Genomic DNA, 21,687 nt, shown 5'->3' on the forward strand with positions numbered 1-21,687 from the left:
TATTTGCAAGAAGTTTTGTGATCACTTTTAGAGCCATACTGACTAAAGAGATTGGCCTGAAATCAGAAACAGTCTCTGGACAATCAATTTTAGGAATGAGAGTTATATATGCAGTATTTATGCTTTGAATATCCAGATTCCCATTGTGAAAAGCTTCACAAAGTTTATAAAAATCATCCTTGATAGTATCCCAGCATTTTTTCATGAACAATCCATTAAATCCATCTAGTCCAGGAGATTTGTCACTTGGCATGTGCTGAATTATCTCATCAATTTCCTCATGAGTGAAGGGTCTCTCCAACTCAGTAAGCTCAATATTGTGATTACTAGTGCCAATCTCAAATTGCATATTAGTCTGAGCAGATAAGCCAAGCCTTTCTTTATAAGATTCCCATAACAGAGCAGCTTTATGTGCATGCTCAGTAATAATTCTTCCATCTTCAGTTGTAATACTAGCAATATAATTATGCCTATAATTCCTTGTTGCTATAGCATGAAAGAACTTTGTATTTTCATCACCTAGCTTTGCCCATTTGATGTTTGCCCTCTTTTTCCAATATTTTCTTTTTGCCTCCAAAAGATTGAGTGTATGCTTCCTGAGGGCAACCCTGAAATTTCTTTCTATGACAGAAAGAGCTCTTTGATCCTCTAACCCATCAAAAACTGCAACCACATAACAACAATTTCCAATAAGTTTGTTTAGCATATGGTGATAGGTTAGTCCTTATTTATTCAGTTCTGACTAGCTTACCAATGTTTATGCTGTCCTTCCTGCAGATACATGTTGGGGTAAAGAAACGTTTGGACTTCTATAGATCAAGGTTTTTTTGGCAATCTAAGGAACAAAAAAAGAAATATAAACTCACGAAATGGAATATTGTATGTAGACCTAAAGATCAAGGGGGTTTAGGTATTGAGGTTCTCGACATCAAGAATAGATGTTTATTAAGTAAATGATTTTTAAAACTTCTTAATGATGAAGGGGTGTGGCAGGAACTATACAAGCCAAATATCTAAGACATAAGACCCTATCTGAGGTCCAAGTTAAGCCTACTGACTCTCTCTTCTGGAAATGATTGATGGGGGTTAAAGATGATTTCATTTCTAGAAGTTTTTTTAAAGTGGGAAATGGTAAAGGAACCTAGTTTTGGGAAGATATATGGCTAGGAAAAGTTCTTTTAGCGCAGCAATATCCCTCCTTATATAATATTGTGCGTCACAAAAAATGTAACAGTAGCTCACGTGTTAGCTCAAACCCCTCTGAGTTTTCGGCGGGTATTGAATGGTAACAAATGAACTTCTTGGCTACAATTGTGTCACAAATTAATGGCGATAAATTTGAATGAAGAAAAAGATATATTTGTTTGGAATCTCTCACCAAATAGCTTATTTACGTTCAAGTCTATGTACGAAGATCTTATAAGTGACCACACCCCTTTTTTGCGAAAGTATCTCTGGAAGGTTAAAATCCCTCTTAAGATAAAGATTTTCATGTGGTCTCTGAGTAATAAAGTACTGTTAACTAAGGATAATTTAGCCAAAAGAAAATGGAATGGGTGCACCAAATGTGTTTTTTGTGGAGATGAGGAAACTATTCAACACCTTTTCATTTAGTGTCATCTAGTTAAGCTTCTTTGGCACATAGTAAATTTCACATATGATCTTCCTCCTCCAACCAATATTACTAATATGTTTGGTAATTGGCTGAATGGAGTAGATAGACAATCGAAAGCTTTTATCCATATTGGGGTTTCTGCCTTGTGTTGGTCTATATGAAGGGTCAGAAATGATATCATCTTGAACAAAAAATAATCCTTTCACTTTTTGCAGGTTATCCATATGGTGTCTCACTGGGTCCAGCTTTGGGCTCTCCTATCGCCGGAGGGACAGCGGGATGCCATGGTTTCTAGATGCACTTGGCTCCAGATGGTCGCTCAGGATATTTGGTGCCAGGGTGGCTGGTGTCACACTAGGAGACTACTTTGAGTTGTCAGGGTAGTTTTATACTTTTTTGTTCGCTTGATGATTTTTGTATCATTTTTTGGCGATGTTTGAGTTGTAACACATTACTGAATTTGAATATTTTTAATAAATAACCGTGTGCATCATCATGATGCAGAAGCCGGGGTTACTATCCCCATTTCGAAAAAAAGCTCGCACGCGGCTCTAGTGAGAACAACCTCATATATAGAGAGAGGAAATTTGAGGGTGGATGCAACTCAGATCTCTCACTACAGATCAGATGGCCATAGGGTAATGCGCGAGCTATTGGATGGGGGAGGAATGGATGGTTCAGATCAACAAAAATGGGGTAATCTGTGGGCAGTGGACTTCTATCATCTGATTGGATGGGAGAGGAAAGGAGCAGACGATGTGATTCTACTTTGCTATTGGCTTCCATGTGAGCATGCTGAAGATAGCACCAAACCATGAGCAGAAAAGGGCACCAAATCTGCATGAACAATGAGCTCGTGTCATATGCGTAAGAATTTGGTTTGTTTCAATTTCATATAGTTAGACTTTTCTTAGTGTGAAAATTCAAAATGTGTTCTTGATTGGTTGTGCCAGCCAATGACCTTGTTGATGGCATTATTTTGTGAGCACGGACTCTAGACGCTATCTTCGTAGTGATTTGTGTTTCAGCTCGGGATCTTTGGTTTTTCTTTATCTTCTTATTTTTTTAGTAGGGTTGTGTGTATTTAGGATATGTTGTATTAAAATTTAAAACATATCCTAAGAATTCCATGATTTTGATGTTTCTGTTGCTGCCCCTACACCTCTTTTGTCAGACAGTACCGATGCTTGTGCGTGATTTGGTGAAGCATGAGCTCACCAAGAACATAGGTTGGATGCCTCATTTGCATGCGCTGCTACGCAGAATCAGGTTAGGTGTTGTCTAGGGTGGCACTCGGAGTCTTCAGCTCGCGCTACGGCTGGGCACCAACTCGGAGTAGAATTGGTGTTGGATAAAAGATAGAGGCTTGGTTAAGTTTATCTTGATATGTTTTGTTGCTGGTCCAGCTCCCCTAGGATGAAAGGGTGGCTATAGTTGATGGTTATAGTTTTTCTTTAGTATATTTTGATGTTGTATTGGACTGTAATGCTAGGAGGTTTTAATGTGTATGTCGTGGTGTGCTATTGTGCTGGGTAGTTTGCTAGGAGCTAGTGGGGTTTGACCGTTTGAGCTATATTGATCCGAATTAGAACTTAGTACATATTATTAGTTTCATTTTCAATGAAATCGGGAGCTCTGGCTCCTCAGTTCGAAAAAAGGTTGCCGGGGTACGTAGACACAACACATCAAATACCATGCGGTTCTGCTCTTCCAGGTAATCCAGAGCACCCGCATTACAAAATTATAAGACTGTAAGCATGCATTTCACTTTAGTCAAACATGTACATAACCATATGTTTTTCAATCATGTAGATACCAAACAAGTGTGAAGTATTCCAATGAACTGTTGTATTGTGATCCAAATTTATATACTAAAGGGAGGCTAACTTCTGACGAGCGGAGCGAGGCCCGTCACTGGAGGCTTTGGCCGAAATTGGCACCGCCTATATAATCTGCAGCCCCCCGCGGTACGATACGGATCGTTGGCACCGTCTATATATACATCTTGTAAGCCGCCGGCTAGGGTTTATCAGATTATAAGATAACCCACGGCATTTGTAAACACTCCCCGATATAGTGAAGTTTTGCTGGCTGACGTCCGTGGTTTTTCCCCCTTCTGTGTTGGAAGGGGTTTTCCATGTTAAATCTTGTGTCCCCTGCGTGTGTTCTTGTTTCGTTCTTCGTTATTTGCTGTCGCTTTTATAACACGAACTAGCAACTTGGACAAGTCCTTGTGCACCGCCAATCATTCATCCTCGGGTTAAGCATTTAATGAGAAGGATACATACATATTAATAAAGCCCTTCAGAAGTGCCGATGGAGCTATTTGAGCAAAAGTTGGCTAGTACGGCACCCTCCTACATATGGACCATATGGCCTCACACAACACTCACTTTCTCACATTAAGGCTTGGGAAGCACCAGACACAACATTTTACTTCCTATTATAGTGTGACTCGCATTGTTTATTGAACTAGAGACACGATGAGAATTTGAATGCATTTTTTCATGAATTTAGGGTTTATTCAACATTCAAATATCCCTGTACATCAACTTCTTCTTCTTCTCCTTTTTGAGTAAATCAATATGCTTTTTTATTGCAAAAGAAAAACAAAAGAATTATGGCACCCCTCCTACATATTGACCATATGGAGTTGTGTGTTCGGGTAGAATTTAGCTAGTATGGCACCCTTCCTAGCTCCAACATACGGACCACACTTACTTTCTAATATTTAGGTTTGGGAATCACCAGAAACATTGGCATCTCAGCGCGCAACATTCTGCTTCCTATTATACTCTATATTTATCAGACACACGACATGATGAGGTAACTACTGCCAATGAGGTCGAAGGCTTTTTTTCGTGAATTTAGTTTTTTTGTAGAACGTTTTAACTGTTTACCATAGTTAACTCAACAATTAAATTTCCTTGTAGATCCAAAAGAAGAAGGAGAGGATCCATGTGTCAGGGGATCAAACATGGGAAAATGATAGTCCCAGTCTGGAGTCTCGACCTGGCATATCGCTGGTCGTCCTTCGTGAAAATCAGAAGGAATTTGCACATTGCACAATACAAATAGACATGCTTTTTTATTGCAGGAAAAACAACAACAAAAGAATTATGTCCAACCTAGGGAATTCCCTCCTACATGATCACATTTTCCTTACAGAAGAAGAATGAAAACAATCAACCAGTATACCCCACGTACCTCCTTTCCATTTTCATGCACAACATTAACACGATCGAGAACAAACATTTATGTCACAGGCTTTCATGCGTAGCACCAGAAATTTCAGAAGAGCAAGTCGTCGTTCGTCGAGGTGAACCCGCCGTAGATGTCGCCCATGTTGAGCAGGTCGAAGTACCCGCCTCCGGCCACCATGCCGGCGCCGGCACCGCCGTGAGCAACGGCTGCGGCGCTTTGGTGGTGGTGGTGATCCTGCTGGTGCGGATGCTGGTGATGCTGCAGCGCGTTGCCGTAGCTGCTGCCGCTCATCTGGTCCCCGACGAACGCGCCGTGCGACGGCGTCACGTTGCCGGAGCTGGCCGTGGAGGCTGGCCAGTGTGCGGACATCGTGTAGCTTTCGGGGCCCGCCGCCGCTACCGCAGCCGTCGGCATCCAGTCGGCGAATACGAAGTTCTTGGCCTCGTGCTGCTGATCGATGAATGGCTCGGCGGGCGAGATGGCGTGTTGGCCGTGGCTGCCACCGCTAAGGTTGGCGTCGTGGTCCCCGTGGGTCGACGTGGCCGTGCTGCCGCCGCCGGTGTTGGCACTCATGGAGGTGAGCCGCTCAGGGGGCGACGGGCTCTTGCCGGCGTTTGAGGAGCCCATCACTCTCTTCTTCAGGTACGAGTTCCAGTAGTTCTTCACCTCGTTGTCTGTCCTCCCGGGCAGATGCATCGCTATCTGCGACCACCTGACCAAACAAACAGTACTCGAATCATCAGCACCACCATGATTATGTTATACTTATAGCGAGTGGATTTTGTACACCCACCCCTGCATTGCCTTAATCTTCTGTTTATGGACATGACAAATGATGAGAATGTAGGATGAAGAGGAGTGCAGGTGAGTTGTTTGAGGTGATAATTATGTTTCTTACTTGTTTCCCAACTTGGCTTGGAGGTTGATGACAACATCCTCCTCCTCTTGGGAGAACATTCCGCGCTTCAATCCTGGCCGCAGGTAGTTGATCCAACGCAACCGGCAGCTCTTTCCATTTCTCTGAAGACCTATCAGGAAGCAAACCAAAAACAGGGCAAACAGTTTCAGGCATAATTCATGTAAAATGTGATTCAGGGATAGCACTTAGCTCAAATTGGCGCATCACTTTTTGTGCTAGAATTTTGACTAATCCAGGGACCGTACTGAAAGTTAAGTCGTGTGATGGTCAAATGGAGCTTTAAGCAATTATTTGCTCAAGTTAATTGTTGCTAACCTAACTGTGGATCAGCCTAGATTTCACAATTCACCTATACAAAGACTAGATCATGCATTCAGAATGGAACTCTAAACAAAATACAAAATATCCATTAGAAAGAATGCAAGTTCATCAAGCTATTGCTAATACGAGACTAGACTAGAATTCAAATAAAAAATTTGTTGTTTATGCAAGCATTGGCATGCAAAAATCTCCATGAAAGGGGGAGGAAGTAACAACCATTCCTATATTCAGGGAGAGGAGCTCACCAGCCTTTGAAGGGACAGCACTCCAGCAGCCAAGGCCATGCTTCAGGATGTAGTCCCTCAGCCTCTGGTCCTCCTCAGGCGACCACAGCCCCTTCCTGTAGTTCATCTTCGGCTTGTCGCAGGACCGGCACCCCATTGCCGCCTCCTTCCTCTCCCTTCCACTGATATACTCCCTAACTTGCTGCTCCTGTCTTCTTGTCTCTCAGAAGAAGAAGATGAGCTGTTGCAGTAGTAGCAGTAGACTTCCCCAGCTCCATGTGCTCCCTGTGATTTAAAGGGGTCTGCCTGGTTTAGTTTAATCTTTGTGGAATTGAGTTGGTGATGCGATGCCTGCACATGCTTCAGATCATGAGTTCCGAGGCTTGGTCAGAGGATGTCCACCTCCCTCTCGAGATTCTCCAGGGTTATTCACTCGGTTTTGGCTTTGCGCTAATGATTATGTGGATGGATGCTTGCTGGCACTAGGATAGGACACACATTTTGTTCTGGAGTCAGTAACTGAGATGTTTCTCTAATCAGCAGTTGTTTATGCAGAAGCCACCTAGATCATCAAATTTTTTTTTTGAGAAAGATCATCAATTTTGTTATATATGTTCTTCTACAGTTTGTACTGAACCAAAATCCGGAGAGGATTTTTACGCAGGCGGTGCTACTATGAGAATCAACCGTGTTTTTTTATCAGCCTACGAGGGTAACAGCATAATGTTAATCAAATTTGTCTAGTAAAAAATACTGTTATCCAATAATCGCAGCCCTAAAGGTCGGACTTTCCTCCCTCAATGATGGGTGAAGCATTGACATTAGCTGTTCCTGCAATGAAACAGGCTCTTGGATTAGTAATGGCATAGCCTGATTAATCCCCTCTTGCAGATATCAATCATTAGGAAGGGCCAAGAATAGAGAGCCAGGGACACAAACAAGATGAGACAGACCAGTTAAGATCCAGAAGGATATGCACCGCAAGGATCAAGAAGGTGAAATGGATATATAAACAAGGACCTCCGATGCCAATCACAGTGCACCATTTCACATTCACCCAGTGTTGGAACAACTGAGTTGGCAGACCGACTTCTTCAGGCCATGCCGCAGGTAATATTCTTCGAGGCAGAGAACGGTGGAAATCGAGCTGTTTTGTGTGGTTTTGTGTGCTCGTTTAGGAAGACTCTAAAGTGTTTTCTTGCTCTCGGTATATGTCATTGGGTTAGTAGGACTGAGATTGTGCTAAATTGAAAATGAACCACCAGCTTCAGTTTGGCAGCAAACATCAGCATGCATTGCTGAAGACTTTGTCCTGTCTGCACACCAGTTCTTTTCATGAAATCTTAGTGTGTGGGGGACTTTGTCCTCTCTGTACACCAGTTTATCTTCTCTGCTTAACCTACTCCTGCTCGATCCTGAAAAAGAAAGACCTTGTCTAAAGCGACAGATGAACAAAAGGCAAGTTTTGGTTCATGCAAAATAAAAATTCTAGATTTTTGTACGCCGACAACTGCTTTGCTCTAGGATTCATGGAAAGTTCAGACTTGGAAGTTCTGAATGTCCTAGTGCTGCCAACATTCTCTGCATGAGTCCAGAACGTTTCTGTTCTGCAGAACCTACACTTTTTGGTTCTTACGGAACAGGAGAACCGAAAAGAAACAGCATGATTCAGCACGTACGTCCCATTATTAACCAAAAACACAGAACTTATATCAGTGAAGTTTCCGGCCAGTTAATTCCTTGACTAGGGGGTGATTAATCATATGGCATGAGGTCCTATCTTTCTCTGGCCACATTTAAGTACACAGCAATGACCTACAGAAGAGGACGACCCCATGTGACCCTCAAGGGCGTCCTAATCTCCCCACCGTCAAACAAGGGGATTTTCTGATGCTGATGCTAAAAAAGAAAGAAGAAGAATCAGAGATTAAAGATTTCTCTCTTTGTAATTAGCCAACACATATATAAACTAGGAACCTAATTGACTTGGGCACAAGTGCATGTGGGCAAACACCTAATCTCCATACAAATTCAGCATCTTGCACAATACATTATGCACCACTGGTTAAACTAATGGAATTCTTCTCAGAAGAAGTATAGGAGGAATCTTCTGTCCCAGCGAGAACAGCTCCCTGACTTGCAAGAGGACTTTGCTGCTCTTTTAACATCTTCTAGATTAGTGCAAATGTGAAGACAATTTTTAAATATGTTTTTTAATATTTCCGGCGATGATTAAATAATGGGATGTGCAAAATATGCTGCTAATTAAACAAATGAGCCTAGAACATGCAGCGGGAAGGAGGGGCTTCTGATTTGTAGGAGCAATAGCAATGATGGGATGCAAGTCAATGCTTCGCTCCAGAGATTAATCCACAGATCAGACAGGCAAGATAGCCCAATTGTATACACAAGCACAGCTCATGCCATCATGCATCAATTACTTAATTAAATCCACTGCAGAATTGTGTCAGTATATCTTTGCAGGATTAAGCAGAAGAACAAGAGAGCTAAAAAACAAGTGCCAACTTGCTAAGCATGCACACTAAAAAAATTAAGAATTTTTTTTAGGATTAGAATTTAGAAGAATTAATGCAGGCATCATGCATGATAGCTGACACAATTTGAGGTAATTTGGTTTTCCTTGTGGCAACTAATGCTAACAAGTACTCTTTCTTTCCTCAAGCAATAGAAAATTAAATATGTACGTGACCTTGCATATGTTAGAGTTGTATTTGTTTTACCTTTCGTATACCATACAAACTGTGTATTGGATACGGTTTCGTTGTGTACTTCTATACCCCTATATATTAACACGTAACCCGTACTAGCTCCACGTACGGTTCAACCCTAATATTTACATGGTATCAGAGCAGCCTTCTCCCCTCTAGCTGTCTCGCCGACAATCCGCCGCCGCCGCCATTGGCCGGTGAAGCACCAAACAACCACAAAACTCTCCGGCCGCCTCACGCCGCCAGGAGCCTCAAACACCAAACCAGAAAACACAGACAACCCTTCCGATCGTCCTTGATCGTGATTCAGAAAACCAAAACCCAAAACCAAGAAAAAAAAAACCCTAGATCGTTTTGCCCGGCCGCCGCTGTTTGCCGCCGTGAAGCACCACATCCCACACACAACCAATGGCCTCGTCTTCGTCTGCTACCGCCGCCGCGAATCTTGCGGCCGCCCTTGGATCGCCGCCTACAGAGAAACTCACCCGCCAGAACCATCTGTTTTGGAAAACTCAAGTCCTCCCAGCCCTTCGTGGTGCTCAAGTCCTCGGTCTGCTTGATGGATCTGATGCTGCTCCCTCCAAAACCCTCGAAGTTGAAGACAGCGAGAAACGAAGTCCACTGTTCCCAATGAAGCCTACGCTGTTTGGCTGGCCCGAGATCAAACTGTCACGAGCTACCTAGTGAAAGGGCTTGACATCGATCTCCTCTCTCATGTTGTTGGTCTCGAATCTGCTCATCAAGTCCGGACAACCATTGAAGGTCTGTTTACCTCTCGGTCTCGTTCTCGCGTTAATATGCTTCGAGGTGCCCTTGCCAATACCAAGAAATTAGAGCCGACGAGTGCCACGGTTTATCTCCAAGATGCGCGGTTTTGCATCCGAGCTTGCCGCCGCGGGAAAATAGTTGATGATGATGAGTTAAAAGGATACATATTGGGAGGACTTCGGGGGCCTTATACCCCCTTTGTTGCATCAATGAACGCCACACCCAACACCACCCTCACGGACATGTGTGCTCAGCTTCAAGCGTTCGATGATCGTGAGGTATTGCTAGCTGAGTCCAATCAGATTAATCCTGTTTTTCAGACCTCTGCCAATGTTGCTGCTCGTGGAGGTCCTCCGCCTCGTTCAAACGAGCCACGTCGTGAGGGTGGAGGATACAGAGATGATGGTGGTTACCGTGATGGTGGCTATCGGGACCGTCGTGACGACTATCGTCGTGATGACCGTGGAGGTGGATACCGTGATCGTCGAGATGATCGCGAAAATTGGAGACGTGATGATCGTGACCGTGGCAATTACAGGCGTGATGATCGCCGTGATGTTCAGCGCCGTGATGGTGGAGGTGGTGGCCGCGGACGTGATGACCGTGGTGCACCCAAGGGAGGTCGTGGTCGAGGCCGGACCCCCACACGATTTGTTGATACCACATGCCAAATCTGTACCAAGTATGGTCACCCCTGCAAATGAGTGTTGGTGGCGCTACTCCGATCGTGATGATGATGATGATCGCCGCAATGGCCGTGACCGTGCTGAAAAAGGAGCCTATGGCGTTGATACAAATTGGTATATGGACAACGGCGCCACTGATCATATCACTGGGCAGCTGAACAAGCTACATACTCATGATGATTATCGAGGTCGCGATCAAGTTCACAATGCAGGTGGTACAGGTATGGCAATACAGCATATTGGTAGATCAACATTGCATACACCTCATAGTTCCCTTCAATTAAATAACATTCTTCATGTTCCTAGTGCCACCAAAAATCTATTATCTGCTCATAAAATCACTCTAGACAATGATGCCTTTATTGAAATTCACCCATTTTTCTTTTTGATTAAGGACCAGGCCACCAAGCAAACAATGTTTAGAGGTCCATGTCATGGCGGCTTATACCCTCTTGTGCCCACTACTGCTGGTTCTGACAAGCATGCTTTCATCACCATCAAGCCGTCTTCATCCACTTGGCATCGTCGTCTAGGTCATCCGTCGTCCTTCATTGTTCAGCAAGTCCTTAGAAAGAATAATCTCCCATATTCTCCAGAAATAAATCCCTATGTGTGTGATCCTTGTCAACAAGCAAAAAGTCATCAGTTGCCATACCCCACTTCTACTAGTGTATCTACTGTTCCTTTGGAACAAGTGTTTTCTGATGTATGGGGCCCTGCTCCAGTTTCTGTTGGCAAACACAAATATTATGTAAGTTTTATTGATGACTATAGTAAGTTTACATGGATATACTTGATTAAGCAAAAGAGTGATGTGTATCAAGTCTTTCTTAATTTTCAGCAACTTGTTGAGAGAAAATTTGGTTGCAAAATCATTACTATGCAAACTGATTGGGGTGGTGAGTATGAGAAACTTCATGGGTTCTTTCGGAAAATTGGTATCACACATCATGTCTCTTGTCCACATGCTCATCAACAAAATGGTTCTGCTGAACGCAAACATAGACACATTGTTGAGGTTGGCCTTGCTCTTCTTGCCAATGCCTTTATGCCTTTGAAATTCGGGATGAAGCCTTCCTCATTGCTACCTTTCTAATTAACCTTCTTCCCACCAAAGTCCTAAATCTTCGGTCTCCTGTTGAAAAACTTCTTCAAGTCAAGCCCAACTATGATGCTCTTCGCACCTTTGGCTGTGCTCGTTGGCCAAACCTTCGCCCTTATAATCAACGCAAGCTCTCCTTTCGCTCAAAACGCTCGTGTCTTTCTTGGATACGGTCCTATTCATAAAGGAGTCAAATGCTTAGATATCTCCACAGGGCGCGTCTATATTTCTCGTGATGTTGTTTTTGATGAAAACATTTTTCCTTTTCAGTCATTACATCCTAATGCTGGTGCCCAACTTAGGAAAGAAATTTTGTTGCTTCCCGAACATCTCACATCATCATCGCATGCTAATTATGAGGGTGCACATGTTGATCTTCCTATGCATATTGTTCCTGTTACTAATCCTACACAGGTTCATGATGGTAGCCCTGAAGAAAATCGCTCAACTTCTGATGCCAGTACTGAAGATTTGAGCTCAAATGATGAAGAAATTAATTCGCCACATAATTCCCCTGGCGCGGATCCCGAAGCAGATTCTGCTGCAGGGACAGAACCTTCCTCGCCTGCGTCGCCTTCCTCGGGTCGCGCCACGTCGCGCCCTGTCTCCAACCCTGCACCCGACCAAGCTGGGTCCCGCCGCGCACATGCGGAAGATGACACCGTCGAGCGCGGGAATTCCCCTCCGCCTGGGTCCCGCTCGCCATCATCACCCCCTGCGTCCACTCCTGGTTCGTCACGTGGCGCGTCAGCATCAGGCACGGCAGGCGGAGCTGATTCCCCTGTCGGCCAGGACAGTGCGGCCGGATCCTCTTCGTCGGCCTCTCCTGCGGCTTCTCCTGTGGCTACTGCCACGCCAGCGCCAGCTCAACGAAGACCGACTACACGTCTTCAGCAAGGGATTCGCCAACCAAAACAATACACTGATGGAACTATTCGTTATGGTTTATTTTCTCGCTGCGGGAGAACCCGACAACTTGAATGAAGCACTTACGATACTCAATGGAAACGAGGCAATGACGAGAGGAATATACAGCCTTGATGGACAACGGAACCTCGGCATCTTGTGCCACCAAGTGCAAATAAAAATCTTATTGATCGCAAATGGGTCTATCGAGTAAAGAAGCACGCAGATGGTACCATTGAAAGGTATAAGGCACGCCTTGTTGCCAAAGGCTTCAAACAGAGGTACGGAATTGATTATGAGGATACCTTTAGTCCTGTTGTTAAGGCTGCAAGTTGTTAGACTTGTGTTATCAATTCGTTGTGTCTCAAGGGTGGAATCTAAGACAGCTAGATGTCAAGAATGCGTTTCTTCATGGCGTTACGGAGGAGGAAGTCTATATGAAGCAACCCCTGGTTTTGTTGATCCTCGCTTTCCGCATTATATTTGCAAATTGGATAAGTCACCTGTATGGTCTTAAACGGGCACCGCGTGCGTGGTATGCGCGGCTCGGTTCCAAACTGCAAGAGTTGGATTTCACTCCATCCAAGGCTGACACATCTCTTTTCTTATACAACAAGAGAGGTATCACTATGTTTATGCTTATATATGTTGATGACATTATTGTTGTGAGTTCATCTGATGAAGCAACAACAGTCTTACTTCATAATCTCAGTACTCACTTTGCTCTTAAGGACTTGGGTGAGTTACATTTCTTTCTAGGCATTGAAGTTAAGAAGTGCTCAAATGGAATTCTTTTGACACAAGAGAAATATGCTAAGGATTTGCTAAAAAGGTTGGGATGTTACACTCGTACATCATGTCCAACTCCATTGTCTACTGCAGAAAAACTCTCATTGACGGATGGTACACCTCTTGGCTCCGAGGATTGTACAAATTACGAAGCATAGTTGGAGCATTGCGGTATTTGACCTTGACACGGCCGGATTTATCTTTTCTGTCAACAAGGTCACGTCGGTACCTTCATGCTCCCACCACAGCCCATTGGACAGTCTGTGAAGCGCATCCCGAGATATATTCAAGGAACTATTCAGCTTGGTCTCAAGTTTCATAGATCATCATCTACTCTACTTAGTGCCTTTTCGGATGCGGATCGGGCAGGAGATATTGATGACAGACGTTCCACTGGTGGTTTTGCTGTTTTCTTTGGTCCAAACTTAATATCTTGGAGTGCCAGAAAGCAAGCCACAGTCTCTCGCTCTAGTACGGAAGCAGAATACAAATCTTTAGCTAATGCAACTACTGAATTAATATGGATGGAGAAACTTATTCGTGAATTGGGAGTACCACTAAGGCAGCGTCCTTGTATTTGGTGTGACAATCTTGGAGCAACTTATCTTTCTGCTAATCCTGTGTTTCATGCTCGTACCAAGCATATTGAGATTGATTTTCATTTTGTTAGAGAAAGAGTTGCTGAAAGACTTCTTGACATCAGGTTTATCTCTACAAAAGACCAAGTAGCTGATGGCTTCACAAAAACCTTAGGTGTTAAAGATCTAGAAAAGTTTAAGCATAATCTCAACCTCTCCCGAGGTTTAGATTAAGGGAGGGTGTTAGAGTTGTATTTGTTTTACCTTTCGTATACCATACAAACTGTGTATTGGATACGGTTTCGTTGTGTACTTCTATACCCCTATATATTAACACGTAACCCGTACTAGCTCCACGTACGGTTCAACCCTAATATTTACAGCATACACACTAGCAAAGAAAAAGATTATCCAATTGATACAAGTATATTATCATGGGTTCATGATAGTTAATGCAGTGCAAGGAGATTAGTGGGGTACTATCCCAAATTAAGTGGCAGAGAAGAGGGAAGCCATGAGCACACTAGTAGCACTTAACCCAAAACTAGATCAGATAAATCTAGTTTACTTAAAAACTTCATAAGTCTAACTGACATTTTTTTTCGAAATGGGGGTAGCCTCGGCCTATGCATCGGTTGATGCACACATCCTTTCATTAAAAATATGAATAGTCAAGAGTTAAAAATCATGGATCAACGAGGATCGATAAAAATATCAATCATCTAAAAATAAGAACCATGCGAAGCATTCTAAGCATCTTCCAATCTCTTAATAGGCCGCCAAGTAGCCTGGTAGAAAATATCCTGGGCAACCATTTAAAGGCCATTGCATCCAGAAACCATGGACTCCCGCTAGTTCTCTGTGAGCAAGTAGCACCAAAGCTGGATCCAATGTACCATAGTGTCAATAATCTGCAGAAAATTAGTAGAATTCTTTTTGTTAAAAACAATATTATTCCTGCAATTCCATATCGACAAGCCGAAACACCAATGCAAATCCTAACTTTGTCTGTTTTGTCCGTTCCATTAAGTCAAATCCCAAACATATTTATGATATTGGCTGAAGGTGGAATATTATATGCAGCAAAAATTACTCGCCAAACAAGTCTAGCAAAAGGGCATGAAATAAACAAATGTTCAACTGATTCCTCGGTATCATAGAAATAACATTTTGTATTTCCATTCCAATTTCTCTTTGCTAGATTAACACGAGTCAAAAGAACTTTTTTACTGAGGAACCACATGAAAATTTTAATTTTTAGTGGAATTTTTAATTTCCAAAGATATTTGCGTAGGTATCTTGTATGACCATTTAACATATCAGCATATAGACTTGACGGTGAAAATCCCTGATGATGTTAGATTCCAAACAAACATGTCTTGATCCTTATTTAAATTTACCCATTGATCCCATTTATTACCCATAAGTTACCTCTGAAAACCAATATTTAACGGAACCGAACTCATAACAGTTGCCACTGTATCATGTTTACGGTGAACTATGTTATATAGCTGTGGGTATTGAGATGCCAGGGTTAGCTCTCCTAGCCATATATCTTCCCAGAATCGAACTCCTTCTCCCGAGCCGATTTTAAAACTCCCCTGCTAAAAAATTTCCCCTTAACTTTCATTAATCCCTTCCAGAAGGGTGAATCAGTCGGCTTACTTGCGACTTCAGCCAAAGTCTTTTGCGATAGATATTTGTTTTCTAACAATTGTTGCCACAAACCTTTTTCAGAACGAAGCTTATATATCCATTTGCTAAGAAGACAAGAGTTCTTTATCTTCGACACTTCAACTCCAAGACCACCTTGGTCCTTAGGTCTGCAATTCAATTTTTACTTAGTTAACCAATATTTCTATTTATTTTCCTCACATTGGCATAAAGAAGCGTGATCAAAAAAAAAATCTTCCTTACCCCTTTACGTATGTCAAAGAAAGGTAACATAAATATTGGTAAACTAGTAAGAACAGTGTTAATCAATATAAGGCCATCATCATATAATAATATCTTCCTCGCCCAACATCCAAGTTTTCCTTCGAAACGACTTTCAACAAGATTCCATTCAGAGTTTTTAAGCTTTCTGTAATGGATTATTATACCTAAATACCTGACTGGCAATGAACCAGATTCACAACCAAACAATTATTTGTATTGCTCTTCTTCTTCCTTAGCCCTACCAAAACAGAAAAACTCGCTTTTCTGGAAATTTATTTTTAACCCTGACAATTCTTTAAAGAAGCGTAATATTAATTTCATATTAACAGCTTTTTCAACATCATGCTCCATAAAAAGTATAGTATCATCGGCATATTGCAGTATAGAAATTCCTCCCTCAACAAGATGAGGAATTAGACTTCCGATCTGCCCGTCCTCCTTTGCCCTTGCAATTAAGATGGCGAACTTATCTGCAACAATGTTGCATAACATGGGTGCCAATGGATCAACCTGTCGAAGACCTTTCCTGGTTTGAAAATAGTGACCAATGTCATCATTGACCTTGATCCCTACACTTCTGCCTCTAACGAATTGTTCGATGAGTTTGCACCATTTGGGATCAAAACCTTGATAAGTCTAACTGACATTAGTTCCTTTAGTTGTCCGTGTGTCGGTGTGTGTATCATCCTGAAGCTGATCCTCTAGTGTTGTGATCATTGTCGACTAGCTGGTCTGCTGCTGCTGCCTGCTTCCATCTAGGCTTCGAGCGAGAAGGTCTTCGCTAGCTACAAGCTGGGCTTGTTTCATATGTGTGTGTGCTTGTGACGCATTGTAAGCTGTTATCAACATCCTTGTACTTGTGGCCGTATGGCTTTATTAATTTGAAGCTAGACATTTATGCCTTATGTTCTAAAAACTTAGTGGTGCTTTTTACGGCAAAACATGCTTAACTTTGTCGAATAATAATGTTTACAGGTATAAAGACATGATCAGGAGATGGATTAGCCTTAAATGGCACCGTTTGTTAAACACAATTGTTATGTACATTGTGTATGTCACGTGTTAGGAGATATGGTAGTTAGTTGTTTCAGTCTTGATGTACACGGCATGATCTGAACTATAAAGATCATGCCGATCTTATCTATCTTCTCACGTTGTAATCCTTCCCTTGTACGCAACCTGCCGTTGGCAGCCTATATAAACATGCAGCCGATGGGAGTTCCAACCATCGTTCCCACAATACCTCTTGAGCGATCATATGGTATCAGAGCCGATTTCCTAAACCCATCTATGTGCCTCGCTCCCAACTCCCTCACCACCATGACCGATCCCCTAGCTGGCATCACCGTGAGCGAGAAGTTGACGAGAGCTAACCATCTCCTATGGCAGTCCCAGGTCCTGCCCCCCATCCGTGACGCCCGCCTGTTGAGTTTCCTCGACAAGGAGACGGTGCTTCCGCCAGAAACCCTGGTAGTGGAAAAGGATAGCAAAACCACCAAAGAGCCGAACCCCGCCTACGACGCGTGGGTGGCTGCAGATCAGCAGGTCCTCACCTTCCTGCTCAGATCGCTGACGCCGGACATCCTCGTCTCTGTGATCGGGATGGACACGGCTGCTGAAGTCTGGGGGGGCATCAAGGCAATGTTTGCCTCCCAGTCAAGGACGCGGGTCTCAAACCTGCGCGTCGCCCTCGCCAAGACGAGGAAGGACAACATGACAACGACGGCCTTCTTCACCAAGATGAAGGACTTCGCCGACGAGCTCGCCTCCGCGGGCCGGCCCATCGATGAGGAGGAGCTGGTAGAGTACCTCCTCGCCGGCCTCGACGACACCTACAATCCGTTGTTCGCCGCCATCGGCATCAACCGTGGCGAGGATCTCACCGTGAGCGATCTGTATGCTCAGGTGACTGCGTACGACAACCGCATGGAGATGTTGACCGACGGTGCCTACGACAGCTCCTCCTTTGTCAACTCCGCTCAGCGTGGGCGCGGAGGACACCATGGACGGAACGGACACCGTGGAGGCCGCGGTGGCAACCATGGCCATGTTCTTGGCCAGCGTGGCAGCGGTGGTCATCGTGGACGTAGAGGCAGGGCCAGCGGCAAGGACCGCGATCTCGTCACCTGTCAGATCTACGGGAAAGCAGGTCATGAAGCCTGGAAGTGTTAGCACCACTACTCCGACGACGATGAAGAAGAGGAGGAAGAAAAGGGTGCCAATGCCTTGTCCAACTCCTATGGCGTGGACACCAATTGGTATGGCGACACCGGCGCCACCGATCACATCACCGGTGAGCTCAACAAGCTCACCAGGAAGGAGAAGTACCAGGGCCGTGATCAGATCCATGCGGCCAATGGGCAAGGTATGAGCATTAGTCATGTTGGTCATGCAATCGTTAATACCCCCTCTAAAAATTTGCACCTCAACAAAGTTCTTCATGTTCCACATAGCCTTGTTTCCATTCGTTTTACTCTTGACAACAATGTTTTTCTTGAGTTTCACCCATGGTTCTTTTATGTGAAAGATCAGGCCATGAAGAGGGTTCTTCTTAAAGGACGATGCATCCAAGGTCTCTACCCCTTCATATCTTCATCACCAATCAAGAATAAGCAAGTTTTTAGCGTCACCAAGCCTTCAGCTTCACGGCGGCATAGTCGTTTAAGTCATGCTTCCTTTCGAATTGTTCAACAAATCCTTAGTAGACATGAGCTCCCATGCTCCAATAAAGTTAGTGTTGAGTCTGTTTGTGATTCATGCCAAAGAGCAAAAAGTCATCAATTACCATATGAGAGATCCCATAGTGTTTCCACTGCCCCCCTTCAACTTGTGTTCTCAGATGTCTGGGGACCTGCACCTAATTCAGTAGGGTGCTAAACATACTATGTCAGCTTCATTGATGACTTTAGCAAGTTTGTACGGATCTATCTCCTTAAGAAAAAGTCTGATGTTTTCCAAATATTTCACAACTTTCATCACCTTGTTGAATGCCAATTCGATAGAAAAATACTTGCTTTACAATCTGATTGGGGTGACGAGTATGAGAAGCTCAACTCCTTTTTCCAGAAAATTGGTATTGAAGACCATGTATCATGCCCTCACGCCCATCAGCAAAATGGGTCAGCTGAGCGCAAGCATCGCCACATTGTCGAACTAGGACTTGCTCTCCTTGCCAATGCTTCCATGCCATTAAAATTTTGGGATGAAGCTTTCATAACCGCCACATATCTCATTAATATGTTACCCTCCAAGGTCATCAATAATCAAACACCCATGGATCGACTTCTTAACAAGACACCTGATTATCTATCTCTTAGACCTTTTGGTTGTGCTTGTTGGCCTAACCTCAGACCATATAATAAACGTAAACTCGCCTTTTGGTCAAAACAATGTGTCTTTCTTGGTTATAGCCCCATGCACAAAGATGTCAAGTGTTTAGATGTCACATCTGGTAGAGTCTATATCTCCCGAGACGCTGTCTTTGATGAAACAGTGTTTCCTTTTGCCAACTTACATCCTAACGCTGGTTCACTTCTCCGTCGGAAAATTCTTTTTCTACCCGAGTTTCTCCAAAATCCGGTGTCATCTCATGAGGGGAATAAACGTTGCATTGATCTAACACCTAATGCTGCTAATATACCTGGTCTTGTGAGCCCTTGTGTGCAGGAAACTAGAGAAGAAAATTGCATGCAAAATGGTGCAAAAACGAGCTCAAATGAAGCTAGCATACGTACTAGCATGGCTGGCGCTGAGCACGAGGAGCATCATCATCGGATCACGCACGAACATTCTCCTGGTAGCGTATCTGCGCGTGCGTCAGCCGATCGAGCAGAGAAGCAGCCTCGGTCACCGGCTCACCAATCCAGCCCCGCCACGTCGCGTGGCCCTGCCACTACCAGTTGTTTCCCGACTGCGTCGCCATCCACCAGCACATGCATTGAATCATCAAGCGACGCGCGGCACTCGCCGGTTGGCTCTTCGGGGGAAAGCGTGTATGACGCTGGCGCTGCTCCGACAGAATCTCTATCGCCCGTGCACCTAGAGGGATCCACTGTGCCGCCTCGACCTGCAGCTCCACCCGTGGCCGTTCACAGGACAAGGTCAAAAACCGGTAACTTAAAACCAAAACGGTACACAGATGGTACTTTGCGTTATGGTTTATCTTCCATTACTAGTGAACCTGACAATTTGCAAATAGCTTTAGCTGATAAAAATTGGAAGCAAGCTATGGATGATGAGTACAAAGCTTTGATAGATAACAAAACTTGGCATTTAGTACCGTATAAAAGTGGTATAAATTTAATAGATTGCAAATGGGTCTATAGAATTAAAAGAAAATCTGATGGTACTATTGATAGATATAAGGCTAGACTAGTGGCAAAAGGGTTCAAACAAAGATATGGATTAGATTATGAGGATAATTTTAGTCCTGTTGTAAAAGCTGCTACTATTAGATTTGTGCTAGCTATTTCAGGGTCAAAAGGATGGAGCTTGAGGCAACTAGATGTAAAGAATACGTTTATTCATGGCGTTCTGGAATAAGAGGTCTACATGAAGCAACCACCTGGGTATGAAAAATCAAATGCTCCTCATCATGTGTGTAGACTTGACAAGTCTCTATATGGGCTCAAGCAAGCGCCAAGAGCATGGTTTGCTAAGCTGAGCTCCAAACTGCAAGAGCTACGTTTTCTGGCATCCAAGGCAGGTACATCTCTTTTCATATTCAACAAGTCAGGTATCATTATTTTTGTGCTAGTCTATGTGGATGACATTATTTTTACTAGTTCCTCCAACAAAGCAATTGCATCACTTCTTCAAGATCTCAGTTCATCATTTGCATTAAAAGATTTTGGTGATTTGCACTTCTTCTTGGGCATTGAGGTTAAAAAGTTCAGTCAAGGTATTGAATTAACTCAAGAAAAATATGCTTTAGATTTGATTAATAGGGTTGTCTTCAAGAACTGCAAGTCATTGCCAGCACCACTGTCAACATCATAAAAACTTTCTGTCACAGACGGAGAGCTCCTAGGACCAGAAGATGGTTGATACGTCTCAAACGTATCTATAATTTCTTATGTTCCATGCTACTTTTATGATGATACTCACATGTTTTATACACACTTTATGTCATATTTATGCATTTTCCGGCACTAACCTATTAACGAGATGCCGAAGAGCCAGTTGTTGTTTTCTGTTGTTTTTTGTTTCAGAAATCCTAGTAAGGAAATATTCTCGGTATTGGACGAAATCAACGTCCAGGGTCTTATTTTTCCACGAAGCTTCCAGAAGACCGAAGGAGTCACGAAGTGGGGCCACGAGGTGGCGCCACACTAAGGCGGCGCGGCCAAGGAGGGCCCCGCGCCGCCCTGGTGTGTGGGCCCCTCGTGATGCCCCCTGACCTACCCTTCCGCCTACTTAAAGCCTTCGTCGAGAAAACCCCGCATGCGAGAGCCACGATACGGAAAACCTTCCAAAGACGCCGCCGCCGCCAATCCCATCTCGGGGATTCAGGAGATCGCCTCGGCACCCTGCCGGAGAGGGGAATCATCTCCCGGAGGACTCTTCATCGCCATGATCGCCTCCGGATTGATGTGTGAGTAGTTCACCCCTGGACTATGGGTCCATAGCAGTATCTAGATGGTCGTCTTCTCCTCATTGTGCTATTATTGTTGGATCTTGTGAGCTGCCTAACATGATCAAGATCATCTATCTGTAATGCTACATGTTGCGTTTGTTGGGATCCGATGAATATGGAATACTATGTTATGTTGATTATCAATCTATCATATATGTGTTGTTTATGATCTTGCATGCTCTCCGTTGCTAGTAGAGGCTCTGGCCAAATTGATACTTGTAACTCCAAGAGGGAGTACTTATGCTCGATAGTGGGTTCATGCTAGTAGAGGCT

At 43.7% G+C, this 21,687-nt stretch overlaps 1 protein-coding gene across 1 annotated transcript; it reads right to left on the bottom strand.

The window, feature by feature from the left end:
• Window positions 1-4,906: 4,906 nt before the first annotated feature.
• On the bottom strand, window positions 4,907-6,440 carry LOC124686261 (transcription factor MYB4-like). Its single transcript, XM_047220240.1, has 3 exons — window positions 6,305-6,440; window positions 5,718-5,847; window positions 4,907-5,531 (listed from the first exon to the last, which is right to left on the bottom strand). Exons 1-3 carry the CDS (start codon window positions 6,438-6,440, stop codon window positions 4,907-4,909), a joined length of 891 nt encoding a protein of 296 aa, XP_047076196.1.
• Between the last annotated feature and the right edge of the window lie 15,247 nt (window positions 6,441-21,687).

The sequence above is a fragment of the Lolium rigidum genome, chromosome 2, assembly GCF_022539505.1.
Source record: "Lolium rigidum isolate FL_2022 chromosome 2, APGP_CSIRO_Lrig_0.1, whole genome shotgun sequence".
Taxonomy (NCBI): domain Eukaryota; kingdom Viridiplantae; phylum Streptophyta; class Magnoliopsida; order Poales; family Poaceae; genus Lolium; species Lolium rigidum.